The sequence below is a fragment of the Theropithecus gelada genome, chromosome 20, assembly GCF_003255815.1.
Source record: "Theropithecus gelada isolate Dixy chromosome 20, Tgel_1.0, whole genome shotgun sequence".
Classification (NCBI taxonomy): domain Eukaryota; kingdom Metazoa; phylum Chordata; class Mammalia; order Primates; family Cercopithecidae; genus Theropithecus; species Theropithecus gelada.
In genome coordinates, this window is record NC_037688.1 from 14339055 (window position 1) to 14367004 (window position 27950).

The 27950-nt window shown below is 41.4% G+C and overlaps 1 protein-coding gene across 8 annotated transcripts; it reads left to right on the forward strand.

Moving 5' to 3' along the window:
- Positions 1–8: 8 nt before the first annotated feature.
- On the forward strand, positions 9–27462 carry OGFOD1 (2-oxoglutarate and iron dependent oxygenase domain containing 1). Of its 8 annotated transcripts, none has more exons than XM_025370632.1 (13): positions 9–284; positions 1780–1925; positions 8035–8115; positions 12682–12782; positions 16287–16403; positions 17023–17114; positions 17313–17441; positions 18370–18483; positions 20477–20556; positions 20962–21263; positions 25483–25605; positions 26167–26225; positions 26706–27462. In XM_025370632.1, the coding sequence occupies exons 2-13, from the start codon at positions 1891–1893 to the stop codon at positions 26865–26867; spliced, it is 1395 nt and encodes a 464-aa protein (XP_025226417.1). In that variant the 5' UTR covers positions 9–284; positions 1780–1890; the 3' UTR covers positions 26868–27462. The 8 variants fall into 8 exon arrangements, with proteins under 8 accessions (XP_025226417.1, XP_025226413.1, XP_025226414.1 ...); XM_025370628.1 differs by having other exon boundaries at positions 1783–1925; positions 8069–8115; XM_025370627.1 differs by having other exon boundaries at positions 19–284; positions 8069–8115.
- The last annotated feature ends 488 nt before the right edge of the window (positions 27463–27950 follow it).

The following is a 27950-nucleotide window of genomic DNA, read 5'->3' on the forward strand; positions in this document are numbered from 1 at the left end:
TAGGTTCCGCCTCCTCTTACTTTGGTGATTCCCATTGGCAACACAGTAAAGGGGGCATGCCGGGAATTGTAGTCCCCTCAGGAAAGTAGCGTCTTGATCAGTGTGGCGTGGTTCTGTACCTTGGGAGGAGATGAATGGGAAGCGGCCAGCGGACCCTGGCCCAGCCCGGGTGGGAAAAAAGGGAAAGAAGGAGGTGATGGCGGAGTTTTCGGACGCTGTTACGGAAGAAACCTTGAAAAAGCAGGTGGCTGAGGCCTGGAGCCGCAGAACGCCGTTCAGTCACGGTAACCGGGTGCTCTCAGGGAGGGGCCGCCACGCAGGGGTCTGGGGACCTCTGAAAAAGCCCTGGGACTCGCGCGCAGCCCTGGGCAGCGGGGCCGCCAGGGAAGAGGCTCTTGGAGGACTTTGACCACCTTGTATCCTCCTGCCTCGGCTGCTGCTCCCTTTCACTCCAAATTCGGTTTGAATTTAGAAATGTGAGAAAAGGGAGAAATGGAGGCCAGAGAGTTTTGGGAAGCAGAGGGTATGCAGGTGATAGTTGCATTCTGGAGTCACAGATTACTGAGTTAGAATCCTCTCCCCTGATTGCGCGTCGCCGGGCAATGGAATTAACCTTATTGAACTTCAGTTGCTTCCTAAGTAAAATGGGATAGTTCATAGTATTTACGTCAGAAAGTCGGTGAATGGGAGCAATACACTAATGCTTGCAAGCTTCAGTAAATGTTTCCCTGAGTAAGGCCCAATACACATCTGGACAAATACGGGAGCAGCTGATGTCATTTCTCCTGCAAGGGCGTTGCTCGGCTGTCCCAGGAGAGTCTAGCCAGGGCATTTGTCGCGAGCTGTACTCGTCTCTACGCGCCTGTAGTTTGACTCCATGTTGTATGAAAATAAACGCGCGTTGACCAAGGAAAGGAGCCTACGTTGAACGATTCCAGCCTCAGTTTTAAATATCACCTTATGTGTTCAGAGCTCTGCTTCATGCGCCAGGCATCCCCTTCTAGAGTTTGCCGTAATTTCTCTTTCGTTGTCAAGTGCTTTGAAGAGGTGAGTCCTGGGTAGGCTGGATGCCTATAGAAAACGATGGCGTAGTGTTAAAGTGCAGGCTCTGTTCTCTCAGTTTCTTCATCTGTAGGATGGAGAGAGTGATAATGTCTCCCTCAGAGCTGTTGAAAAGATTAAATGAGATAATGGGCCTGGGACATGGTAGGTGGTGCTGATGATTACAGGATGGGGATCTAGCCAGCCGGAAGCAGTGGGTAAATGTTGGGGTAGAAATCAAGGAATTAGAGGCGGTTATGCCTGAACTGACCTGATTTTATTTATTTATTTATTTATTTTTTAAGTACAGTAGGTAGTAAATGCCTCTGACAATAACTTAGGAAAAGAAAAAGCAGGGAAACTGCCGGCCAGTATTGCTACTCTCATTTAACGTGCTACCCAAAGTTTGAGGGAAATGAATTAAGAATCTAAAATACATTCAATTCAATATGTAATCATTGAAACACATTTTTAAAAAAGAGTAGGAACCTTGATTTAGTGACATCACCCATCACTCATCTCAAGGACTGTGTTGTAACCATAGTATATTTAAAAAGTAGTATTTCATGGGTAAAGAAGAAAGGTCAGAGCTTATGATATTTTCCCCAAATCTTAGACTTTAAGTATTAGGTTCCCCAAAATTCATGACCATCCCCTTTCGTATTAGCGGTGCTGTGTTACTTGGGGGTCAAAAATACAAAAGGAAAAAAGCCATAGATAATATTTTCCTTCCAACAGAAGTCATTGTCATGGACATGGACCCTTTTCTTCACTGCGTGATCCCAAACTTCATCCAAAGCCAAGACTTCTTGGAAGGGCTTCAGAAGGAACTGCTGAACTTGGACTTCCATGAGAAGTATAACGATTTATATAAGTTCCAGCAGGTATTTATTCCCCTGCCACATTAACTCTTCCAGCTCAGAAATTCACTGTCTCTGAAATCATTCAATACCTTTAGCCTTGAGGTTTTAGGATGGGTTTGCCTTGAAGGGTCCTTGCATTGACATTGTTAAGAGCATGCCTTCATTTAACCAAGCTTACTGAATGTTAACTATGTGTTAAGTGCTGTAATTATTATATGGAAGCCTTAGACAGTGCCTGTCCTGTAAGACTTCAAAATCTAGTGTTTTAAGTGCAGGCTCTGTACTCTCAAAGACTTCTCAGTTTCTTCATCTGCAGCATGGGGAAAGTGATCATGTCTTCCCCAGGTACACAGATTTCTGTGAGTCTCATGGCCTTGCCTCCTCTTGGATGTCTAGTAAGCGTCTGACTCTTAAGTCCAAAACTAAACTCCTCGTCTTCTCTAAATTTGCTCCACCTGCAGTTTCCCCATCACAGTTAATAGCAACTTGATCTTTCCAGTTGCTCAGGCCAGAAGTGATAATAGGGGTGAAAGTGATGGTGATAGAGATAGTGAAGAAACAAATTAAGCCGATGAGTGAATATGTATAAACAAAGGGATTAAGTGCATGTGGGTAAGTGGTATGATGAAGAAGAGAGTTGTACGTTGGGAGACAATTATCATTTAAGATTTTGAGTTCGGGCTGGGTGCAGTGGTACATGCCTGTAATCCCAGAACTTTTGGGAGGCCAAGGCGGGTAGATCACCTGAGGTCAGGAGTTCGAGACCAGGCTGGCCAACATGGTGAAACCCTGTCTCTACTAAAAATACAAAAATTTTCTGGGTGTGGTGGCACACACCTTTAATCCCAGCTACTTGGGAGGCTGAGGCAGGAGAATTGCTTGAACCTGGGAGGTGGAGGTTGTAGTGAGCCGAGATCACATCATTGTACTCCAGCCTAGGCAACAAGAGCAAAATTCCATCTTGAAATAAAATAAAGTTTTGAGTTCATGTTTTTGTTTCAGGTGACTTGCTATATTACAGTATGCTCTACATTGCAGTAGGGCAAAGAGTTAATATTCTTTTTTTTTTTTTTTTTTTTTTTTGGTGGACAGTTTAATTGGGCAGAAAAGACGATCTCTTTTTTGTTTTTTTTTTTAAGGTTCGTTTTTCTACTCTGGAAGACACAGCCTAGTCTAGGTATAGAAATACAGGTCATTGGTTTCCCCAGTTTGGGGGTATATCTTTCAGTGTATGGAGGATGTCACTCTTAGAAATCCTTTGTAGGCCGGGCGCGGTGGCTCAAGCCTGTAATCCCAGCACTTTGGGAGGCCGAGGCGGGTGGATCACGAGGTCAGGAGATCGAGACCATCCGGGCTAACATGGTGAAACCCCGTCTCTACTAAAAATACAAAAAACTAGCCGGGCGTGGTGGCGGGCGCCTGTAGTCCCAGCTACTCGGAGGCTGAGGCAGGAGAATGGCGTGAACCTGGGAGGCGGAGCTTGCAGTGAGCCGAGATCGCGCCACTGCACTCCAGCCTGGGTGACACAGCGCGAGACACCGTCTCAAAAAAAAAAAAAAAAAAAAAAAAAAAGAAATCCTTTGTAAACCTCAGGGACATCTGTGCTTCAAGTTGGGAAAAAAAAGAAAAAAAAAAGACAAATGAAAAGGTGAATTTTTTTTTTTTTTTTTTTTTTTGCATTTTCCCATTTTATTTTATCTGGGATAAGAGAGTAAGTAACGAATTTCTCTCTCTTATTCTTCTACACTAGAGCTGATTGGTCAGATGGATATATCCTGACCTTCCCCAGATCTTTCTGTCTTTGGGCCTTATACACATGACTGAATTAACCAGGATAAATACATGAAAGATATGACTCTTAATAATTCAGAAAGCTGAAAACTAAACTTTCCATGGTAAGGTTGCACAAAACCACAGTTGCCTGCTATCGTAATTATCACACACTTGGCCTCTTGTTGATTTAGGGCCATATGCATCTGATTACTAAAATTGAAACATCAAAATAGTTTTTACTTAATGCAGTTTGGAAGATTAAAATACTGGAAGAGGGCCCAGTGCAGTGACTCACGCCTGTAATCCCAGCACTTTGGGAGGCCGAGGCAGGTGGATCACCTGAGGTTGGGAGTTCGAGACCAGCCTGACCAACATGGAGAAACCCCATCTCTACTAAAAATACAAAAAATACAGGGCGTGGTGGCACGCACCTGTAATCCCAGCTACTCAGGGGGCTGAGGCAGGAGAATCGCTTGAACCCGGGCAGGGGAGGTTGCAGTGAGCTGAGATCGCGCCACTGCACTCCAGCCTGGGTGACAAAGTGAGACTCCACCTCCAAAAAAAAAAAAAAAAGAAACAAAAACTGGAAGATAAAAGGCAAAATAATAAAAAGAGCCTTGGGTGATTGAAAAAAAAAAGGAGCTGCCATTACTTTGGATCCACATGGAAGTTTGGTGAAACTACTGTGAATAATTTTTACTGTTAATCTCTGTTAAACAGGAACTCTTCACCCTGACAGTAGATGTAAAACCTGGTTTCATTCTCCTGCCCCTTTAATCCTCATCCATGCCCTTTTCTTTGCTTGTGGTATGAATTGACTTGATAATTGGGTCTCTGACATCTTCCAACTCCCACAACCAACTCTGTCATTAGGAGTTGCCCAATATTCTGTATTTTTTTTTTTTTTTTTTGAGACGGAGTCTCGCTCTGTCACCCAGGCTGGAGTGCAGTGGCCGGATCTCAGCTCACTGCAAGCTCTGCCTCCCGGGTTCACGCCATTCTCCTGCCTCAGCCTCCCGAGTAGCTGGGACTACAGGCGCCTGCCACCTCGCCCGGCTAAGTTTTTTTTTTGTATTTTTTAGTAGAGACGGGGTTTCACTGTGTTAGCCAGGATGGTCTCGATCTCCTGACCTCGTGATCCGCCCGTCTCGGCCTCCCAAAGTGCTGGGATTACAGGCTTGAGCCACCGCGCCCGGCCCATTCTGTATTTTTTAAAGCAAGCATTATTGAGTGCATAATTTATGCCATGCTAAGTGCTTTATATTTATTCATTAAATCCTCAAAACAATCCCATTACTATACCTGTTTCACAGTTGAGGAAACTACATTAGTTTTTCTTTTTCTCTGGATCATTCCCTTCAACATAACAAAAAGAAAAAAAGCTGTTAGTTCTTATCATAAGAAAAAACAAAGTTCTTGACCTAATTTTCCCTTCTGCTACCACCCAATTGCTGTGCTTCTCTTGACAGCAGAATTTCTTATAAGAGTTGTCTGCACTGTGTCCAATTCCTCTCCTGTCAGTCTCTGGTAAGCCCATTTTAATCAGGCTTTTGCTTGTACTACTGCACTGAAACTACACTTGTCAAGGTCACCCATAACCTCCACGTTACTAAATCCGATAATCAGTTTCCAGTTCGTCCTTGGCTCATCAGCAGCATTTGACCTACTATATCACTGTTCTTCCTGGAGACATTTTTTTCACTTTACTTTCAAGTTACCATGCTCTCTTGGTTTCTCTTCTTCCTCAGTGGCCATTTCTTGTTAGCTTCCTTTGCTAGGTTTTCCTCTTCCACGTGACTTCTTAATGATAGAGTACTCTGCATCCTAATGCTTGGCCTCCTTCCCTAGGTACACAGATTTCTGTGGGTCTCATGGCTTTGCCTCCTCTTGGATATCTAATGAGTTTCTGACACTTAAGTTCAAAACTAAACTTCTGGTCTTCTCCCTCTAAATCTGCTCCACCTGCAGTTTTCCCCATCACAGTTAATAGCAGCTTGATCTTTCTGGGGGCTCAGGCCAAAAAGGAGGTCATGCTTGATTCCTCTCTCACCTTATATCCAGTCCATCATGAAACTCTGCTATCTCCACCTTCAAAATACAGGCAATGGCCACATGACATTTTCTGTCAACAACAGATACAATAGTGGTCCCATAAAGTAACACCTATTTTTACTGTACCTTTTCTATATTTAGATATGTTTAGATACACAAATACTTCCTATTGTATTGCCTGTGGTATTCAGTAGAGTAACATGCCAGGTTGTTTGTAGCCTGGAAACAATAGGCTATACCATATAGCCTAGGTGTATAGTAAGTTCTACCATCTAGATTTATGTAAATGCACTCTATGATGTTGGAACAACGGTGAAATCACCTCACAACAAATTTCTTAGAGTGTAAATGACATGCCACTGTATATCCAGAGAAGCCCACTTCTTACTACTTTCACTGCCAAAGGCCAACACCAGGCTCAAGCTCTCTGTGTCTCCCAGGGATTATTCTATTAGTGTATCAACCATTTTCCCTTCTGCTGTTGCCTGCTTAGACAGTCGCTGAAGTCATTGTATTTTTTTAAAATGTAAATGGACCCAAGATAATTAAAAATGTGTTCCCATAAAAACTTGTACACAAATGTTCATAGCAGCTTTATAATTGCCAAAAAGTGGAAACAATTTAAGTAATGAATAAACAAAATGTGGCATACCCATAGAATGGAATACAACTCAGCCATTAAAAAGAATGACGTACTGATACTACCACAACATGGATGAACCTTGAAAACATTAGGTTAAGTGAAAGAAGTCAGATGCAGAAGGCTATGTATTATATGATTCCATTTATGTGTAATGTCCAGAATAGGTAAGTGGTTGCCAGGAGCTGGGGGGAGAAGAGAAGAGGGAATGACTACCTAAATGGGCACAAGGGTTTCTTTTTGGAGTGCTAAAAAGTTCTGAAATTAGGAAGTGCTGATGATTGCCCAACATTGTGAATATACTAAAATCCAGTGAATTATACACTTTCAAGAAATTGAAATTATGTGGATAATTATGTGTTAGGCAGATATTATCTTTAAAATTGTTATTTCTCAAAAACTCCAATGACTCTGGTTTTTTTGTTTTTTTTTTTTTTTTCCTTTTGTTTAGGGAATCTTAAGGTGAAGCCTCTCATTTCTTTTCTTTTTTTTGTTTTTGAGGCGGAGTCTCGCTTTGTCGCCCAGGCTGCAGTGCAGTGGCCGATCTCAGCGCACTGCAAGCTCCGCCTCCCGGGTTTACACCATTCTCCTGCCTCAGCCTCCCGAGTAGCTGGGACTTCCGGCGCCCGCCACCTCGCCCGGCTAGCTTTTTGTATTTTTTAGTAGAGACGGGGTTTCACCGTGTTAGCCAGGATGGTCTCGATCTCCTGACCTCGTGATCCGCCCGTCTCGGCCTCCCAAAGTGCTGAGATTACACGCTTGAGCCACCGCGCCCGGCTGCCTCTCATTTCTTTAAGTCAAAGCCAAAGTACTTAAAATGGCTTTAAGTCCCTTATTACTCTTTTTTTTTTTTTTTTTTTGGACGGAGTTTTGCTCTTGTTGCCCAGGCTGGAGTGCAATGGCGAGATCTCGGCTCACTGCAACTTCCGCCTCCAGGTTAAAATGATTCTCCTGCCTCAGCCTCCCGAGTAGCTGGGATTACAGGCATGCGCCACTACGCCCAGCTAATTTTTGTATTTTTAGTAGGGACGGGGTTTCACCCTGTTGGTCGGGCTGGTCTCAAAGTCCTGACCCACCCACCTTGGCCTCCCAAAGTTCTGGGATTACAGGCGTGAGCCACGGCACCCAGCCCCACTATTGCCTTTTTGGCCTCATCTACTACTGCCCTCCCTCTCCCTCTCTGCTCTTGCAATAGCTTGAATAGGCCAGGCATGCTTCATGCTCAGGGCCTTGAATGCTTTGTGCCTTGATATTCCCTTGCCACACTTTCCAGCCTCCTTCAAGTCTTTGTTTCACCTCCCTGAAGTCTACCTTGGCCAACCTATTTATAATTGCAAACCACTCTCCAGGCTGAGCACTCCCCATTCTTCTTTCCCTGGGTTTCTTTTTTTCCCTTATGCACTTCTCACCATCTTTATACTAATCTGCTTTTTGTGTCTGTTGTCTATCTCCCTCAACAGGTGTAGAAAGTAGACTATAAAAACTTAAGTATTTGTTTAATGAATAAACCCAGAGGGTAATAACTTGGCAAGTCACAGACCCATCCAATGGAGGGGCCCTGTATTAAACCTAAGCAGCCTGGCTTCAGAGTCGGGGCTCTTAATGACAATGCTAGGACCAGAACACTCACTAAACAGCTCTCCTTTGTGTGTCTCTTATGTGAAGGAAATCCCTTTTTTTCTCTCTTTTCATGATCAAGTCTGATGATTTGAAGAAGAGAAGAGAGCCTCACATCTCTGCTTTAAGGTAAACAATCATATTTGTTGGGTACTAAATATGTGCCAGGCAGAGTAGTAAGTGCTTTAAATGTTACAATATTGTGTATGTCATATAATTCTTGTTGACATTGTTAACCCACTTTGTAGAGGAGGAAGGAGACCAAGAAATTGAGTTTACATAGCTTAAAATTAAGGGAGCTAGCATACAAACCTAAGTCTGTCTGATTCCAAGACCCAAGTTCTGAGTGATAAAATGCTCAATCTTGTTAGTAATCAAGGAAACAGAAGTTAACACTGGAGATACCATTTTTCACACGTTAGGTTGGTAAGTATTAAAAATAAAAACTCTAGTGCTGACAGATATAGATAGATACCTTTATACACTGCTGCAGTCTTTCTTAGAAGATGGTTTTATTTATTTTTTTATTTTTTATTTTTGAGACGGAGTCTCGCTCTGTCGCCCAGGCTGGAGTGCAGTGGCCGGATCTCAGCTCACTGCAAGCTCCGCCTCCCGGGTTTATGCCATTCTCCTGCCTCAGCCTCCCGAGCAGCTGGGACTACAGGCACCCGCCACCTCGCCCAGCTAGTTTTTTTTTTTTTTTTAGTAGCGACGGGGTTTCACCGTGTTAGCCAGGATGGTCTCGATCTCCTGACCTCGTGATCCACCTGTCTCAGCCTCCCAAAGTGCTGGGATCACAGGCTTGAGCCACCGCGCCCGGCCAGAAGATGGTTTTAAAAGATGTATCAGAACCCTTACAAGTATGCATATCTTTTTGTAGAATAATTTCACTTACAAGAATTTATCCTGAGGGCCGGGTGCGGTGTCTCCCGCCTGTAATCCCAGCACTCTGGGAGGCCGAGGCGGGTAGATCACCTGAGGTTGGGAGTTCGAGACCAGCCTGACCAACATGGAGAAACCCCATCTCTACTAAAAACAAAATTAGCTGGGTATGGTGGCACATGCCTGTAATCCCAGCTACTCGGGAGGCTGAGGCAGGAGAATTGCTTGAACCCAGGAGGCGGAGGTTGGGGTGAGCCAAGATCAAGCCATTGCACTCCAGCCTGGGCAACAACAGCGAGACTCCATCTCAAAAAAAAAAAAAAAAAAAAGGAGTTATCCTGAGAAAATAAGGATATGCTCAAAGATTCCATACAAGATTATTTATTGTAATATTGTGTATAATATTGAAAAATTATATACAAATTTTATGGCCCATGGAGATTTAAACATAATAGTACAAAACATAAAGTGGAAACTATACAACCATTACATATGATACATACGAGTTTTGACACATGAATGTGGTAGTTATCTATTTTCTCAATTCTAAGAAACTTATAACATTTTAACACCTCTGGGATCTAGTGTCTCACACAATCACTTTTGTGTCCTACTTTAATTGGCAGCATTTTTTTTCTTAGTAATATATAAAATAATGATACTTAACACATTTTTGTCAAGAGAAAAAAAATAATACACACAATTTGATGCTTTGTTGTTTTTTCTGACCAGTGGATTCACATCACACGATCTTATTTTAAAAAGAGATACACACACCTACATTTGGGTGTCTGTGTGTACAAAGTAAAAGATTTGGAAAAATAGAGTATTTAACTCTTGCTAGTAGGAATACAGATTTTTTTAACAGTTTTTTGCTTACATGGGATTTTTTCCTAGTTTCTATAATAAGTATATGTTGCTTTGTAATAGCTGTTTTTCATCTATATGATACAAATTATTCTCATTATATATTTTTTCTCTGCAATACTTCCATGTATTATAGGCAGCTTGCACAGTTTATTCTAAATCCTGAAGTACTGCTTGTGTGTTAACTGTAACACATTATGTTTCATATTTACTTAGATTTTTTTCCCCCTAAAGAAAGATTATCATGCATTAAGGCGTTATCTCCTTAGTTCACAACACCCCTCTGCTAAGCATTTCATGTGGAACTGAGTTACATTCCACACCGAAGGCTTACAACCAGATGGTGAGCAAGGTGCAACTCCTTAATCATTACAGAGAGCTGATCTTTTTATTTCCCACTTGGGTTCTGTGAGTTCCTTCATGAATACAATTAACAAATGCTAACAATGACAGAAAATAAGCCCGACCTTGTGACACTTTCATAGAATGAGTAGAAGAGCTTTTTCTGGAATTTGTGAAAGCTGATGTTACCAGTAAAGGATTTAAGACTATTAGTTGCTTAAAGTATCATGACTTGAAGAAATACTTCTCACTCACATTATCTGAAGCCTGATTCAGCAGTTTGCTATCCTGACCCATTTTATATGATTTGTAACTCTGCCTTTAAAAGTTATATGGACTGACTGAGCACAATTATTTTATGGAATGTTCTTTAAGCTTGTTCACAGCTGATAATGGAATTTTTTGGTTTGAGTAGTATATAATACAAAAAGGTATTTCGTAATGAAATCTTAGAGATCAACCTGGAGATTTGATATTTAGTTATAAACAGGACAGTTCTATTTTATGGGAATTTCAGTTATGTGCATTTGGAGTAGGATGATCCAAAAAAATATTAAGTATCTTTGTAAGCATAATTTGAACTAATGTAAATCTTTTAAAAATGTTTTTAATTCCTCAAGGTTAGTAATAATTCATAATTTCAAAGTTGATTGGCTGAGTGAGTTATAAATTGTGTTAAGAGATTTCTACATGGAGAGCCAGGTTAGCTGGTAAATGGAAGCGTTCACCATTTTCTATTGGTATCCTGTTAGCATCAGAACTTCTATGAAAAATTATACTCATTATTATGCATTTAATTCAACACTCATCATTATTGCCATTTAAAGTTGTTTTAATCTTCTAAAACAGTGCCACCCAAGTGTTCATTAAATGGTGGTACCAGTATTAGTGCTTGTGATTTATAATAAATGTATATTTGGTCTTGGTCTCTATTCCTGGCACAGACCTCTCTGACCTCCTGCAAGGGAAGAGGGGTTGGAGGTTGAGTCAATCACCAATAGCCAGTTACCTAGTCAATGATTCCTTCGTAATGAAGCCTCCATCAAAAACCCTAACCAAAGGAGTTTAGGATTGCTGAACCTATGGAAGTGCTGGGAGGGTGGTGTACCTGGGGAGGACGTGGTGTGGAAGCTCCACACCCCTTCCGCATACCTCACCCTATACGTCCCTTCTGTCTGACTGTTTCTCAGTTGTATCCTTTTATAATAAACTGGTAATCTAGTAAACAAACTTATTCTGAGTTTTGTGAGCTATTCTAGCAAATTATCAAACCTAAGGAGGCAGTAATGTGAACCTCCAGTTTATAACTATTTGGTTAGAAGCATATGGGTCACAACTTGAACTTGTAATCAGTATCTGAAGTGGGGTTGGGGGAGGGGGCACACTGGGGGCAGTCTTATGGGACTAAGCCCTTAACCTTTATTAACCCCTGGTAGAAAGTGTCAGAATTGAATTGAATTTTAAGACACTCAGCTGGTGTCAGAGAATTGGACAGTGTAGGGGGATAAGCCCACACATTTGGCATTGGAAGTGAAGTAAAGTGTGTAAAGAAAAACAGTTGAGGCCAGGTGCAGTGGTTCACGCCTGTAACCCCAGCACTTTCGGAGGCAGAGCCGTGCAGATCACTTGAGGTCAGGAGTTGGAGACCAGCCTGGCCAACATGGGCAAAACCCCATCTCTACTAAAAATATAAAAATTAGCCAGGCGTGGTGGTGCACGCCTGTAGTCCTAGCTACTCGGGAGACTGAGGCAGGAAAATCGCTTGAACCCAGGAGGCAGAGGTTGCAATGAGCCGAGATCATACCACTGTACCCCAATCTGGGCAACAGAGCAGGACTCTATCTCAAAAAAAAAAAAGAAGAAGAAAGAAAAGAGGCCGGGCGCGGTGGCTCAAGCCTGTAATCCCAGCACTTTGGGAGGCCAAGGCGGGTGGATCACGAGGTCAGGAGATCGAGACTATCCTGGCTAACATGGTGAAACCCCGTCTCTACTAAAAATACAAAAAACTAGCCGGGCGTGGTGGCGGGCGCCTGTAGTCTTAGCTACTTGGGAGGCTGAGGCGGGAGAATGGCGTGAACCCGGGAGGCGGAGCTTGCAGTGAGCCGAGATCACGCCACTGCACTCCAGTCTGGGAGCACAGCGAGACTCCGTCTCAAAAAAAAAGAAAAAAAAGAAAGAAAGAAAAGAAAATACAAACAGTTGAGCTTTCCATTTTAGTGCTGAAAAACTTGTCTGAAAACCAGTAACTTGGACTAGAACATTGGTGTGATGGGTTGTTATGACAAAGGCCAAACTGCTGCCTTGATAGGGCATACTTTAAATTTAGGAGAAAGAAAATACTGAGAAAACATGAACCATTAGAACAAAAACTAACAAAAACAATGTAGATAGAGATTTACATTTATTTTTCTGGGAACATTAGACTTAAACTATGCAAATTTGAACTGAGAAACATTTCTCAGAATGTCTCAGATGAGATCTGAGAATGGATCTCTTGAATACAATGTGATCTCCAGGAAAGAAAAGTTGTGGCCTAGATCCAAATCGTTGTGGCCTAGATCCCACACTGTGGCATAACAAATTATCTTTTGTTTACATTTCTAGGAAAATTCTGTTTGAAGATTTCCGGTCCTGGCTTTCTGATATTTCTAAAATTGACCTGGAATCAACCATTGACATGTCCTGTGCTAAATATGAATTCACCGGTAAGGAAGATAAAGACCTGGTGTCTATAAGATTTAAAGGCTTTAATTCAACATGAATGGAGAGATGGTATCTGTGCACCAAAACATTCAACTGAATGTCCCTGCAAAGCATCCGGATCTTCCTGATAAAGACCCAGTTCATAGACAGAAATACCTACCTTATTGGAAGGCATAAGCAGTGGTTGTCTTTCAGAATATGATGAAAGCTACTGACCATATTTTCAGCAAAATCCCCATGACATACATACACACCAACTGTACATAAAATATCAAGAAATTCAGAGTGATATATAAACTCTATTCTTAGATTTCCTAAGGAACAACCATCTCCTTCAATGCTATTTTCCCTTCTCTTTTTTATTTTGAAGGCAATAAGTGAAAGCATTCTTAAAAAAAAAATCAATATTGTAGGTATATAGTGTAAAACCATGATAGCCTTCTTCACCTTCTCCCTGCTCCCTCTTCTCTTCAGAGGTACCCATTGTCACCAGTTTGGGGTGCATCCTTCCATTTCCCTTTCTGAGCATATAGATGTTTTTTTTTTTTTTTTGGATACAAGCTTGGTTTTTCACCCAGAAGGAAAAAGTTTTTTTCTTTTTTAAATTTTACTAAATAAAATAATCATTTGAGTGTGCTCTCATACACTGTCCTGGAAGTATAGATGGCTCACAACTTTTAGAGGATGACTTGGTGATACATAGGATCATAGGATATCTTCATTTACTGCCATGTTTTCTTTTTTTTTGTTTGTTTTTTGTTTTTTTCGTTTGTTGGTTTGTTTTGAGACGGAGTCTCCCTCTGTCACCCAGGCTGAAGTGCAGTGGCACGATCTCAGCCCACTGCATCCTCCACCTCCCGGGTTCAAGTGATTTTCCTGCCTCAGCCTCCTACGTAGCTGGGATTACAGGCATATGCCACAACGCCTGGCTAATTTTTGTATTTTTAGTAGAGATGGAGTTCTACCAGTTGACTAGGCTGGTCTTGAACTCCTGACCTCAAGTGATCCACCTGCCTTGCCCTCCCAAAGTACTGGGATTATATGTGTGAGCCACCATACCCAGCCAGTATCTTTTTTTTTTTTTTTTTACTTCGAAGTAATTTCAGACTTGCAGAAAAGTGGCAAGCATAGTACAAATAATTTATTTTTTCCTGTTTTACTTGAGAGTAAGTTGTTGGCATGATGTTCTATGACCCCTGAATACTTCAGTAATTTCTACAAGGACATTCTCCTACATGATAATCATAAACCATCAGAATCAGGAAATTAATGTTGATGCCTTATTCGACATCAATGGATTATCTAATCCCCAGGCTCCATGCAGGCTTCATTATTTGGTCCTTTATAGCAAAAAGACCCAGTCCAGGATTGCATGTTGCATTTAGTTATAATATTGTCTCTTCAGCATCCCTCAATCTAGAATAGCCCTTCCATCTTTCCTGGACTTTCATGATCTTTATGCTTTAGAAGACTTACAGATGAGTTATTTTGGAAAACTTTCCTCGGTTTGGGATTGTCTGGTGTTTTCTCATGATTAGATTCAGGCCATATGTTTTTGGCAGGATTACAGAATTGATACTGTGTTCTTCTCACTGTATCAGGTGGTGCATGGTTTCAGTGTGTCACATTATTAGTGATATTAACTGTGATCACTTGATTAACGTGGTGGCTGACATCAGGTTTTTCCACTGTTCTTTTTCTCTGTCGGTATGTATTTTGTGGGGAGATACTTTAAGATTATGTAAATATCCCATTTCTCATCAAATTTTGATTTGCTTATTTTAGCATTCTCTGATGTTTCTTGCTAAATTATTACCATGAAGGTTGCCAGATGGTGATTTTATAACAATAATTTCTCTACATTTATTGTCATTCCACTCTAGAGAAGACATTTCTCCTGATATATTTATTCATTCATTTGTTTATATTGGTATGGATTTATGGATTGCTATTTGTGTAATGAGCATGTTATCAGTTACTGTCATTATATTGATGCTCATACTGTCCCTGATTTATCAAGGAGAACCCCTTCAAACTGACTTCTGTGTCCTTTTGCTATGTCCCCATCATTCTTTTTTTTTTTTTCTTACTTTCTGCAAAACAAGATTTTCCATGCCAAGGTCCTAGAATGACCTGGAGTTGGCCATTCTTCCAAAGAATCCTGGTTCTTTTTAGTGAAGAATGATACTTAACAACCAAGATCTGGACTCTTAAGTGTCTTTGCTATTAGGGTGTCACTGCTCCCAGACCCTTTCAGTGTGAAGAGGTGGTGAATATCTGTACGCATGTACATACACACATGGATGCACACACATACATTTACATTTGGAGTGTATTTCTTTTTTTTTTTTTTTTTTTTTAGACTGGGTCTCGCTCTGTTGCCCAGGCTGGAATACAGTGGTGTGACCTTGGCTCACTGCAACGTCTGCCTCCCGGGTTCAAGCGATTCTCCTACCTCAGCCTCCTGAGTAGCTGGGATTGCAGGCATGTACTACCATGCCCTGCTAATTTTTGTATTTTTAGTAGAGATGGGGTTTTGCCGTGTTAGCCAGGCTGGTCTCCAACCCCTGACCTCAGATGATCCACCTGCCTTGGCCTCCCAAAGTGCTGGGATCACAGGCGTGAGCCACCGGCATGCCCGGCCTATATTTCTATATACAGATATATAAAACTATAGATATAGGAAACTGAATTCACATTGATTCCTCAAGTTCCAGTTGAACACCACAGGGTTCATTCTAGATTTCTGCATTTCCATATTTGTAACTCCCTTCCTGAACAGTGAAAAACCTGGCTCCCATTATCTTCAATGTATTTATTCATTTATTGCAACAATTCCTCCACGTGTAATTGGTTGCAGTTCACCATAGCCTTCCCTCCCTCTCAGCCTGCACAGATGCCTATCTTGCTAGCCCCACGACATGGCTTTTAGAAGTTTCTCTCATGAAATTAATGGGAACAAGTGCAAAAGATCCATGTACAATAATGTTCATTAAATTAGTCTTTATAATAGCTAAGAAACAGAAACAACTTAATTAACAAATAGGAAATCTATTAAAGGGGGGAAGGAGGTAAGTTCATAATCCATATAGTGGAATACCTACAGCCATTAAAAGTGATGCCAAGTGTGTATATTGACAGAGAAAGATACTTGCCATGTAATTTAAAAAGCAGGCCACAAATAGCCACTGCTGGATGCTACTCTTTTAAAAAAGTAAATACATATATGCAGGAAAAATACTGGAAGATTGTATGTAAAAATATTGTTCATGGTTATATCTGGATCTATCTAATTATGTGCTCTTTAGAGTTTTTAGAATTTTCTGTATTGACTTATTTGTTTACTTATAAAAGAGGAGAATTAAGTGTCATTTTAAAGCTGGAAGACCTTTAAAGCTGGAGCGGACATTACAGTTGAATGTCAGATGGACTGATATTAAATGCAGAGTCAGGTGTCAGCTGGTCACTGTCTGCAGGGATCTAAGGTGTGCATTAAACTATTGCAGATGCCCTGCTGTGCCATGATGATGAGCTGGAAGGGCGCCGGATTGCCTTCATCCTATACCTGGTTCCTCCCTGGGACAGGAGCCTGGGTGGTACCCTGGACCTGTACAGCATTGATGGTAAGATAAGTATAAGTGCATGCACTTCACCACCAGTGGCCACTTCTGAGTTAAAGCTGAATTGATTCAGTATCATGTTCTTATCTACAATGTCTGTACTCCTCAAAGGAAGTGGAAGCTATTTATTATAGTGGCTACCTCAAGGGGAATAAATGCCAGCCCTGACAACCACCTCTTTAAGTTAGACTTGAAAATGACTCCAGAGATCAATTAGAATCCATTTAAGATGAGAAACAGTCAGACTGAGCTTCTGAATACTGATTGTGGAAGGGTAGAGTACATATAAAGCTGCCTGTGGCTATGAATCTGCCAGGACCAGTCCATTTGACAGAAAGTCAAGGTTTTTTTGAATGTCTAGCACCAGAAGTTGACTCCAGGAAACTTTGAGAACTTATTCCAGCCCTTCTCAATAATAGATGGATGGTGTAGTAAGAACAGATGCCACGTAGTCAGACTTGCAAGTATGAGTGAAACAGATGGAAAGGGCAGTATTTCAGGGTCTGAAGGGCACATCGAGATGCCCTCAGAAGTTTGGAAATTGTCAAGAGTAAAATGAGGCAGCCTGGAGGTGGTTAATGGTAATGAACCACATTTATGGATGTGTTCTCTCCTGGTGCAGAACACTTTCAGCCGAAGCAGATTGTCAAGTCTCTTATCCCTTCGTGGAACAAACTGGTTTTCTTTGAAGTATCTCCTGTGTCCTTTCACCAGGTAAAGATTGTAAGCCACAAATAGAGTACCAAGGATTATGCTTTTTAATCACCCATTATCCAAACATGACAGCTTCCTGTTAGACTTGCTATCCAATGTTGTTTTAATGCTTAACATGGAGGACCCTGAAATTAATGTGCATTGGCAGTAATCCCCCTTATTCTTCGTGTTGATGTGCTCCTGGGCTTGTCCTTTCAGGTGTCTGAAGTCGTGTCTGAAGAAAAGTCACGTTTGTCTATAAGTGGCTGGTTTCATGGTCCATCGTTGACTAGGCCTCCCAACTACTTTGAACCCCCCATACCTCGGAGCCCTCATATCCCACAAGATGTAAGAAGAATTGCTGATATCCTTACCTTAGGAGTTATAGCATATCATTTGTTTCTCCGATTTTAAAATTAGCTGTTCCTTTTAATGAAACTGTACCTTGAGCTTGCCCCGCCCCTTTCCACTTCTCTTTTTTTCTTCCTTTTTTTTTTTTTTTTTGAGACAGAGTCTTGCTCCATTGCCCAGGCTGGAGTACAGTGGTGCGATCTTGGCTCACTATAACCTCCACCTCCTAGGTTCAAGCGATTCTCCTGCCTCAACCTCCTGAGTAGCTGGGATTACAGGCACCCACCACCATGCCTGGCTAATTTTCGTATTTTTAGTAGAAACAGGGTTTCACCATGTTGGCCGGGCTGATCTCGAACTCCTGACCTCAAATGATCCACCCACCTTGGCCTCCCAACATGCTGGGATTACAGGTGTGAGCCACCGCACCGGGCCTCCACTTTTCTTAAGTAAACTTTTGATAGTGTCTTTTTTTTTTTTTTTTTTTTGAGACGGAGTCTTGCTCTGTCACCCAGGCTGGAGTGCAGTGGCCGGATCTCAGCTCACTGCAAGCTCCTCCTCTCGGGTACAAGCCATTCTCCTGCCTCAGCCTCCCGAGTAGCTGGGACTACAGGCACCCGCCACTTCGCCCGGCTAGTTTTTTGTATTTTTTAGTAGAGACGGGATTTCACTATGTTAGCCGGGATGGTCTCGATCTCCTGACCTCGTGATCCGCCCGTCTCGGCCTCCCAAAGTGCTGGGATTCCAGGCTTGAGCCACCGCGCCCGGCCTGATAGTGTCTTTCTCAAGCAGAGTTTTCCGGTACTTTAACAGGAGAAACTTATGAAGTGAGGATTTGCATGTATTTTATTAGTGTGAAATGATGTAAGAGCAAAAGCAATAGGAATTATTAACTCACATTTTGCATCTGCTGCCTCTTCATAAGCATGAGATTTTGTATGATTGGATCAACCCTACTTATCTGGACATGGATTACCAAGTTCAAATTCAAGAAGAGTTTGAAGAAAGTTCTGAAATTCTCCTGAAGGAGTTTCTTAAGGTAGGTAGGCTTAGCGTATGTTGTTCTGAATATTTTGTTTGGCATGCAGTTTTGCTTCCTGAATGGGTGCATAGGCATCACTGGGGAGTTTTTGTTTTGTTCCTGATTAGAATGTTTATGTCATTCCCTTCTTCAGATGAAATATAGAAATGATGATAACACTAACAGTATCAGCGGTGTGCTTAGTGGGTTAAGAATCCCTTGGGTATTCCTCAGTTCTCTAGAGTCTTAAACACACACACACACACACACACACACACACACACAAGCTTCCACCCTGAGAAGTTGTGTGTAGTTACCTTTCTATTCATCTAATATGGTGCTTCTTATTACTTTTAAAACTAGATTACTAATAGAGCAATATCTGTTGATGAACGTTTGACAGCGATGAGGCAGCTTGTTATAGTAGAAAGAGATTAGAAATCAGAAGACTGGCTGGGCGCAGTGACTCACGCTGTAAACCCGAGGTGGGCAGATCATCTGAGGTCAGGAGTTCAAGACCAGCCTGGCCAACATTGTGATACCCCATCTCTACTAAAAAAAAAAAAAAATACAAAAATTAGCCGGGCATGGTGGCATGTACCTGTAATCCCAGCTACTCAGAACGCTGAGACAGGAGAATCACTTGAACCTAGGAGGCAGAGGTTGCAGTGAGCTGAGATTGTGCCATTGCACTCCAGCCTGGGTGATGGAGCAAGACTCCGTCTCAAAAGAAAAAAAAAAGAAAAGAAATCAGAAGACCTATTCTCATGCCCTGGCTCTGGTTTTACTAACCTGGGCAGATCACTAAATCACTCTGGGTATTTATTTTGTCTTCAGTTAAACTGGGATTCATACCTGCCTTGTCTTTCTCACAGAGTTGTTGTGAGGGCCAATAAGATAACTTTTGCTGGCATGGCACTTTACAGTGGGTCCCGTGGAACCATGGTCCCAAGAGCTATTCCTCCAAGAAAAAAGGTTGAGAGACTCTACATCCTGTCTCTCTCTAGGAATTTTATAGCTGACATTAGCATATTAAGATTTTGAGAAGTATTATAGTAAATAAACTGAATACCCTATTCAATTGAGTTTATCTAAACCATGCTATGGGATCTTTCCTTTTTCACACATTTATAACGGATAGGACTGCTTGGGAAACTGCATTAAACAAATAAATGGAAAGCCTCTTGTGGAGAATATTTTAATAGATTAACCAGCTTCCTTGTGTCGTACTTAACTTTTTGAATTTAAAATGGTTATTAAATTAGGGGCCTAGAGAATCTGAATTGTTATACAGAGATTGTCATGGTAATGACCTTGATTGTAATGCAGTTTAATTTTTTTATCCTCACAACATCTTGTGAATTGTATAATGGTCTGTATTATGATCCTCATTTTATAAACGCAGCAGTTTGGGAGGTTGAGCAGATTGACGTAAGGTATATAACTACTTAAGAGAATGAGCCACAGTGGCACTCAGATCTCTTGACTAAAGCAAGCCAATGATGTATCCAGTCTTCACCCTGGCTTTACCACAGCAGGAGTAGGGGATCTTGTATGAAAGGAGTGAGAGTCGGCCAGGCGCGGTGGCTCTGGCCAACTCTCAACACTTTGGGAATCTAAAGGCGGATGGATCACCTGAGGGTCGGGAGTTCGAGACCAGCCTGACCAACGTGGAGAAACCCCATCTCTACTAAAAATATAAAATTAGCCAGGTGTGGTGGTGCATGCCTGTAAATCCAGCTACTTGGGAGGCTGAGGCAGGAGAATCGCTTGAACCCAGGAGGTGGAGGTTGTGGTGGGCCGAGATCACGCCATTGCACTCCAGCCTGGGCAACAAGAGCGAAACTCTGTCTCAAAAAAAAAGAAAAGAAAAGAAAAGAAAGGAATGACAATCAACTGCACCTTTTCGGAATTAGCCAGATTGATGTTTGGCAGAGCTGCTGTACCTGCCAAACCAGTGTGGCGTAATAGGGAGATCTGCTGACTGCTGCTTTATCTGCTCATTTTCTAGCCTGAGAAATTCGCAAAAGTCTGTGAGGCCTTGGAGCATGGAGATGTGGAATGGAGTAGCCGAGGTCCCCCTAACAAAAGGTAGAACCCGTCATCTGAGATATTTGCTTCTACATTCAGCACCTGTAACTTTTTTTTATAACTAGTAAAATGATAAAAAGCCTAAAGGAAAAAAGACACTGAGGTGATGACAGGCAATTCATGAAAGAAAGTCAAATAACCAACAGGAAAAAATATACAATCATGCACCAAAGCTCACACCCAATAATAGGACACTTGCCCTAATGATGTTTTGTTCTCAGGGACATCCAGTAGCAGGATGTCCTAACCAAATCCTAAGAAAATCTCACTATTGTAATAACTTGTGCTTTAGTAAGCTGTGCCAAGATTTAGGAAGAGAGGTACAAAGCTAATGATCAGCTTTTATCCCATGAGTCATTTTACATCTGTGGCTCTGCTGAACAACTTGACATTGCTGTTTTTCAGGTTTTATGAGAAAGCTGAGGAGAGTAAGCTTCCTGAGATATTGAAGGAGTGCATGAAGTTATTTCGCTCTGAGGCACTATTCTTGCTGCTCTCCAACTTCACAGGCCTGAAGCTTCATTTCTTGGCCCCTTCGGAAGAAGAGATGAATGACAAAAAAGAGGAAGAAACCGCTGATAGCACTGAAGAAGGGACTAGCCATAGTCCTCCTGAGCCAGAGAATAATCAGACAGCCATCAGCAACAACAGCCAACAGAACAATGACCAGACAGACCCAGAGCCAGAGGAAAATGAAACAAAGAAAGGTAAGCTGTTGTTAGGATTTGTCCTCACTTACCATTAACCATTCACCATTCAAACATGTATTCATTCAACAAACATTTACTGAGCATCTACTGTGCCCTAAGCCCTATTTCAGGAGCTGAAGAACAAAACAGACAAGGTCTGTGGTCTTTGGGAGCTTACATTCTGGTAGAAGAAGACAGAGATTAAATATATATACAAACAACAAGAAAACGTCAAGTAATGATAAGTGCTATGCAAAACATTGTAATAGGGTTATATGACAAGAAATGACTGAGTAGGCCGGGCACCGTGGCTCACGCCTATAATCCCAGCACTTTAGGAGGCCGAGGCAGGCGGATCACCTGAGGCCAGGCGTTCGAGACCAGCCTGACCAACATGGCAAAACCCCGTCTCTACTAAAAATACAAAAAAAAAAAAAAAAATTAGCCAGGCATGGTGGTGAACGCCTGTAATCCAAGCCACTCAGGAGGCTGAGGTGGAAGAATCACTTGAACCGGGGAGGAGGAGGAGATTGCAGTGAGTCGAGATTGCACCATTGCACTCCAGCCTGAGCAACAGAGAGAGACTACAACTCAAAAACAAAAAAAAAAGAACGAAAGAAAAAGAAATGACTGAGTAGCCTCTTAAATAGGTGATCTAGAAAAGCCTCTCTGAGGAGTGCCATTTAAACTCAGATCTGAATGTAACAGCCTAAGAAAACTTGCTTGAATTTGGACAAACAAGTAGAAGGAAATTATTACAAGTAGAAGTTTAATCATCTGCAACCAACATGGAGAAGAGAGAAATACAAGAAATTTAAGAGGTAACACTCCTGTGAAAATACTGGCACCATTAACCAAGTAGCGACAAATTCAGCTTAGATGTTTCAGCACTTATTACTATGTCAGATGAGAATATCTGTCACCCAGTTTACCATTCCCTGCTTCCACTCAGATTTCTTGAAAACCCTGTGCAGTTAGGAGAGCAAAGACAAGGGGTGGATACTTGGGGAAACAAAATCAGTGGTTTGAGATGCTAACTGAAAGCAACATAACTCATTCTGTGGCCTTCCAAAACCGACTGACCAGTCACTTTGGCCACTGCAGATATTTAGAAAAACCAGACCCAGGTGGCTTTTTCTGTGCTATTTTAATACACAAGGTAGCCTTTCTTTGAAAGATTAGTTTTCCGTGTTAATTGATACTGGCATTTATGCCCAGACCCTAAGAGGAACCAGACTCAGTATCCATGGAGTCTCAGTCTCAAAGGGATTTTTTAAAAACCTTATCCACTTCTGTTTGATTTTGTTTTGTTTTTTGAGACAGGGTCTTGCACTGTCACCCAGGCTGGAGTGCAGTGGCGCAGTCACAGCTCACTGCAGCCTTGACCTGGGCTAAAGCGATCCTCCTGCCTCAGTAGTCCCAGGTAGCTGGGATCACAGGCATGTGCCACCACACCCAGCTAATTTTCTTGTTTTTTGTTTTTTTTTTTTGTAAAGATGGGATCTTGCCATGTTGCCCAGACTGGTCTCAAACCCCTAGACTCAAGTAATCCTCCCATCTTGTCCTGCCAAAGTGCAGGGATTACGAGCGTGAGCCATCACACCTGGCCAAAACTTGTCCAGCTCTATTCCTTTTTTGGTTTCATTTTTATGGGAACCTGCAATTTAGGATAAAATCTATATGGGCAGCCAAAAGATGCTTTATTCCGTTGTTGAGCATCTGCTGTATACAAGAGGCCTTGGGCCAAAGCAGAGTAGGGAATACAAAAGTGAATGAGAAACGTCACTGATTACAAAGTTTACCATCTTGAATAGAAGCTATAAATCTTGGCAAAAACTATCAAATTGCTGGGCATATGATAGCAGTGCTAAACATTGGCATAGATGGGGCACATCTAGTGAGATAACATTACAGACCTGATAACTTTAAGATGTTTTTAAAAAACTAACATGTCAATTTCAGAATGTTTAGAAAACAAGCAAAAGGAAAATAATCATCTATAAGTGGCTATATTAGCATTTGGAATATATCCTTTCACTGTTTTTTTTTGTTTTTTTTTGTTTTTTGCTATGTAGACATATACATGTATGCACATATGGGGGGTATATTTTTACACATGTATTTTTAATGATAATAAATAATGATTATTGATATAATGATACTGATTGATATGATTTTAATATAATAAACAGAACATATATATTGTTCTGTAATCTTTTTTCCACGTAATAGTTCATAAACCTCTTTCTCATCCTTTTACATCCTTTATAACGATAGAACAGGTTTATACACCCTCCTCACTTAGGAAACCCTTCCACCAAAGCAGTTTTTTGGATTTTTGTTTGTTTGTTTGTTTGAGATGGAGTCTTGCTCTGTTGCCAGGCTGGAGTGCAGTGGTGTGATCTCCGCTCACTGCAACCTCCGCCTTCCAGGTTCAAGCGATTCTGCCTCAGCCTCCCGAGTAGCTGGGACTACGGGTGTGTGCCACCACGCCCAGCTGATTTTTTGTATTTTTAGTAGAGGTGGGGTTTCACCATGTTAACCAGAATGGTCTCAATCTCCTGACCTCATGATCCGCCCACCCTGGCCTCCCAAAGTGCTGGGATTACAGGAGTGAGCCACCACGCCCTGCCCACCAAAGCAGTTTTACATGTATCTGCTTTCCAACATAGCATTTCTAGATTTTATTTCAAGAATGTATGCCACAACTAAAAGTTTTGAAAAACACTTCTCTAGTATAATTTTTAATGCCTGCAATCTATTGGATCAGATGACCTTAACCAGTCCTGTGTTGAGCATTTAGATTTTTTCCAGTTCTTCACTGTCATAACAAACGATGCAACCATTGTGTCTTCAGAATGCTTCTCAGAAGTATGGTAATACATCAAAGACTGCTCAAAATTTTAAGGCAGTTGCCAAATTGCCCTCCCCAAAACTTGTGTCAGTCTGCACTCTCACACAGCATTGTACATGATGATGATTTCATTCTTCCTAGCAAACTTGTATTTTCTTTTCCAACTTGCTTATTCTTTAGGTGAAAATGGCATTTGCCTATCATTGACTAATGGTGCATGGTTGTATATTTTTCCCTATTGGTTACTTGATTTTTTTTCATGAGTTGCCTGTCATTACCTCAGTGTATTTTCCTTTGGGATTTTTGTCATTTTATCAGTTATTTAAAAAAAAAAAAAGTTACATATAGGAGTATTAACCTTTTTTTTTTTCTGAGGTAGAATCTTGCTCTGTCACCCAGGCTGGAGTACAGTGGCGTGATACCAGCTCACTGTAACCTCTGCTTCCCAGGTTCAAGTGATTCTTATGCCTCAGCCTCCTAAGTAGCTGGGATTACAGGCACACGCCACCATGCCCAGCTACTATTTTCGTACTTTTTAGTAGAAACGGGGTTTTGCCATATTGGCCAGGCTGGTCTTGAACTCTTGACCTCAGGTGATCTGCCTGCCTCAGAGGAGTATTAACCTTCTGTTTAACAGGTTGTAATATTTTATTTTTTAATTTTGTTCAGCATGGTTTAAATTTTATAAAATATTTTAGTAATCAGGTCTATCTTTGCCTTTCCTGGTTTCTACTTTAGGTAATAACATGCTGAGAAATCTCTAAGGTTAGATAAAAATCATGGGTTTTTTTATATATATATATTTTTTGCAACTAGACTTCTTTTCCATCTGAAATTTATTATTATAGAGAGAAATCAAAATTCAACTTTTTTTTTTTTTTTTTGGTGAGATGGAGTTTTGCTCTTGTTGCCCAGGCTGGAGTGCAATAGCAAAATTTCAGCTCACCACAACCTCTGCCTCCTGGGTTCAAGCAATCCTCCTGCCTTAGCCTCCCGGGTAGCTGGGATTACAGGCATGCACCACCACGCCTGGCTAGTTTTATATTTGTAGTAGAGTCGGGTTTTCTCCATGTTGGTCAGGCTGGTCTTGAACTTCTGACCTCAGGTGATCCGCCTGCCTCGGCTTCCCAAAGTGCTGGGATTACAGGCATAAGCCACCGTGCCCGGCCCAAAATTCAACATTTTTACCCCAAAATAGAGCTGGTAATTTCTGACAATCTTTTATAAGGCTGGATTGGTAGAATAGCACTTCAATCAAAGGTTTGAAAGGAATGGTTTCCCTGTATTGCTGTATCATTCCTAATTATCATTCCCCTACAATCTAACAGTTCTATCAAGGTTATTTTTTAAAGTTGCTCATCCTTCTTTTTTTTTCCTTCTTAGAATCAAGTGTCCCCACATGCCAAGGGGAACTGAGGCGTTGGAAGACCGGTCACTACACTTTAATTCATGACCATAGCAAGGCTGAATTTGCCCTAGACTTAATTCTCTACTGTGGCTGTGAAGGTAAGAGAGTGGAAAGCAAGCAGTGAATTATTCCCCATAGGAGGGGCAGTCTCTTCTGAGGGACCCTTTCCAGCTGAACCAATTCATAAGTAATTTGCCTAGTTCAGAATCTCAGATCACGGGATCTCAAAGTCGAAGGGATTTTAGGGGTCATGAGTTCCAGTCTCCCAGTTCAAAATAGGATTTATATCTGTGACTAGGGAATGGGGAGATGGACCATGCCATAATTTTCCCTTAAGTGTGCTCCCAGATCTACAGATTTTATGTAATTGCCTTTCTGGGAAAATATTTAGCATTTAATTCTCTCTTAATTTTCTTATTCAAAGTTTTTTGAAATAAGTCTGCATTTCAGTTCAACTGTCTCAGGAAATTAGGCATTTAGGGGAAGGGAATCCATGACAAACTAGATGATAATAAGTTCAAGCTCATAAGTCATAGAACCAGTTACTGCTGAACTCCCAGAGTGCCCACTGTTAAGCAGCATGGGATCAGTGATTTAAACAGATGATGCAACTCTTGCAATGAGGGCTTTCTGAATGCTATTTGTTTTTCTCTTGTAAGGCTGGGAGCCAGAATATGGTGGTTTTACTTCTTACATTGCCAAAGGTGAAGATGAAGAGGTAAGTTTCTTCTGATAGCAAACTATCCTTTTTAGTTATTGAGAATGCTTTCATTGTTCAAAGACCCAATTTTTATGACCTTTTACCAATATCTTTAGCTAATAAATCTGTTGGTCTGCCAGGCAATGGTTCTAATTTCTAGTAGAAAATACTCAACATGGAATAAAGATGCTAAAGGATACTCAGTAAGCATTTATTTTACCCTCCTGAGAAATTCCAAATTAAGAGCCTTGTGCATTGCCACAAATCTTACAATGTATAAGAAATAAATGTAATAGGTAAGTACCTTTCTAGGTATATGCTGGAATAGGGCTTGTTGGAAAATGGCTTGACAGCCACCCCTAGTAAAGGTTCATTCAAAGGACCCCTCTATCCCCAGATTAAGTGCTTGGTATGGAAACCATCTGTTCCATGGTTAATCATCCAAGAGTTGAGAATAAGTTCTATGTTCTGATGTGTCACTGTATTTTTCTTTTTCAGCTGCTAACAGTGAATCCAGAAAACAATTCTTTGGCATTGGTCTACAGAGATAGAGAGACTCTGAAATTTGTCAAGCATATTAACCACCGAAGCCTGGAACAAAAGAAAACCTTCCCAAACAGAACAGGTTTCTGGGACTTTTCATTCATATATTATGAATGACAGCACTGGACAAAGCTGAACAAAAACGTGACCCTTCGTCAGTACTGGGAAGTCTGGAAGAGCTAAGCATGGAGTCAAGGAGAGCTACATGGTAGCTTGCCTGACAGTGTTCTTAAAACTGGTTGTCTTTTACTAGGACTCATAATGATTGTCCTCAACCAAGACCTTGAGCTTGGAGCTACATACTTATCTCTTGATTAAAAAAAAAAAAAAAAAAAGTTGGCTTTTTTAAAACATTGAGTCCTTCTTTTTCCATATTGGCTTCTTCAGTGAATTTTTAACTTCAATCATTTTTTTTATTGAGGTAAAATATTTATAACATACAATTGACCAGCTTACCCATTTTTAAATATGCAATTCAGTGGATTAAGTACATTCCCCTTGTCCAGCCATCACCATCATCCATCACCAGAACTTTTCCATCTTCCCAAATTCTGTGCCCATTGAACAGTAACTCCCCACCCCCCTTCCCCTAGCAACAGCCATCCTTTTTGTCTCTGTCATCAACTTCACTACTCATATTTCTCATATAAGTGGAATCATTCAGTATTTGTCCTTTTGTAACTGGTTTCACTTAGCATAAAGTCTTTATGATTCATCCATGTTTCCAGCGTTTCGGTTTTTTTAGAAAAACTCGTAAGTTATTGCAGCCGGGCATGGTGGCTCATGCCTGTGATCCCAGCACTTTGGGAGGCCAAGGCAGGCGGATCACCTGAGGTCGGGAGTTCAAGACCAGCCTGACCAACATGGAGAAATCCCGTCTCTCCTAAAAATACAAAATTAGCTGGGGTTGGTGGCACATTCCTGTAATCCCAGCGATTCAGAAGACTGGGGCAGGAGAATTGCTTGAACCCAGGAGGCAGAGGTTGCAGTGAGCCAAGATTGTGCCATTGCACTCCAGCCTGGGCAACAAGAGTGAAACTCTGTCTCAAAAAAAAGAAGGGAAAAAAAAAATGATAAAAATGATTGCAGATTTTGTTCTTCTCAATCATGCTGGTTTAGAAAATTACAGAGCCTTACATCCTGATCATGCTGGGCCTTAGAATTCTGACACAGTGAGTCATCACATTTCCTCCCACTGCC

Bases quoted from the DNA above. Each gene is read 5' to 3' on its own strand.
- OGFOD1 (XM_025370627.1), top strand. From the start codon at position 131: ATGAATGGGAAGCGGCCAGCGGACCCTGGCCCAGCCCGGGTGGGAAAA. The intron at 285-1,779 runs GTAACCGGGTGC...TCCTTCCAACAG, and splicing joins CAGAACGCCGTTCAGTCACG to AAGTCATTGTCATGGACATG. The intron at 16,404-17,022 runs GTAAGATAAGTA...CTCCTGGTGCAG, and splicing joins GGACCTGTACAGCATTGATG to AACACTTTCAGCCGAAGCAG.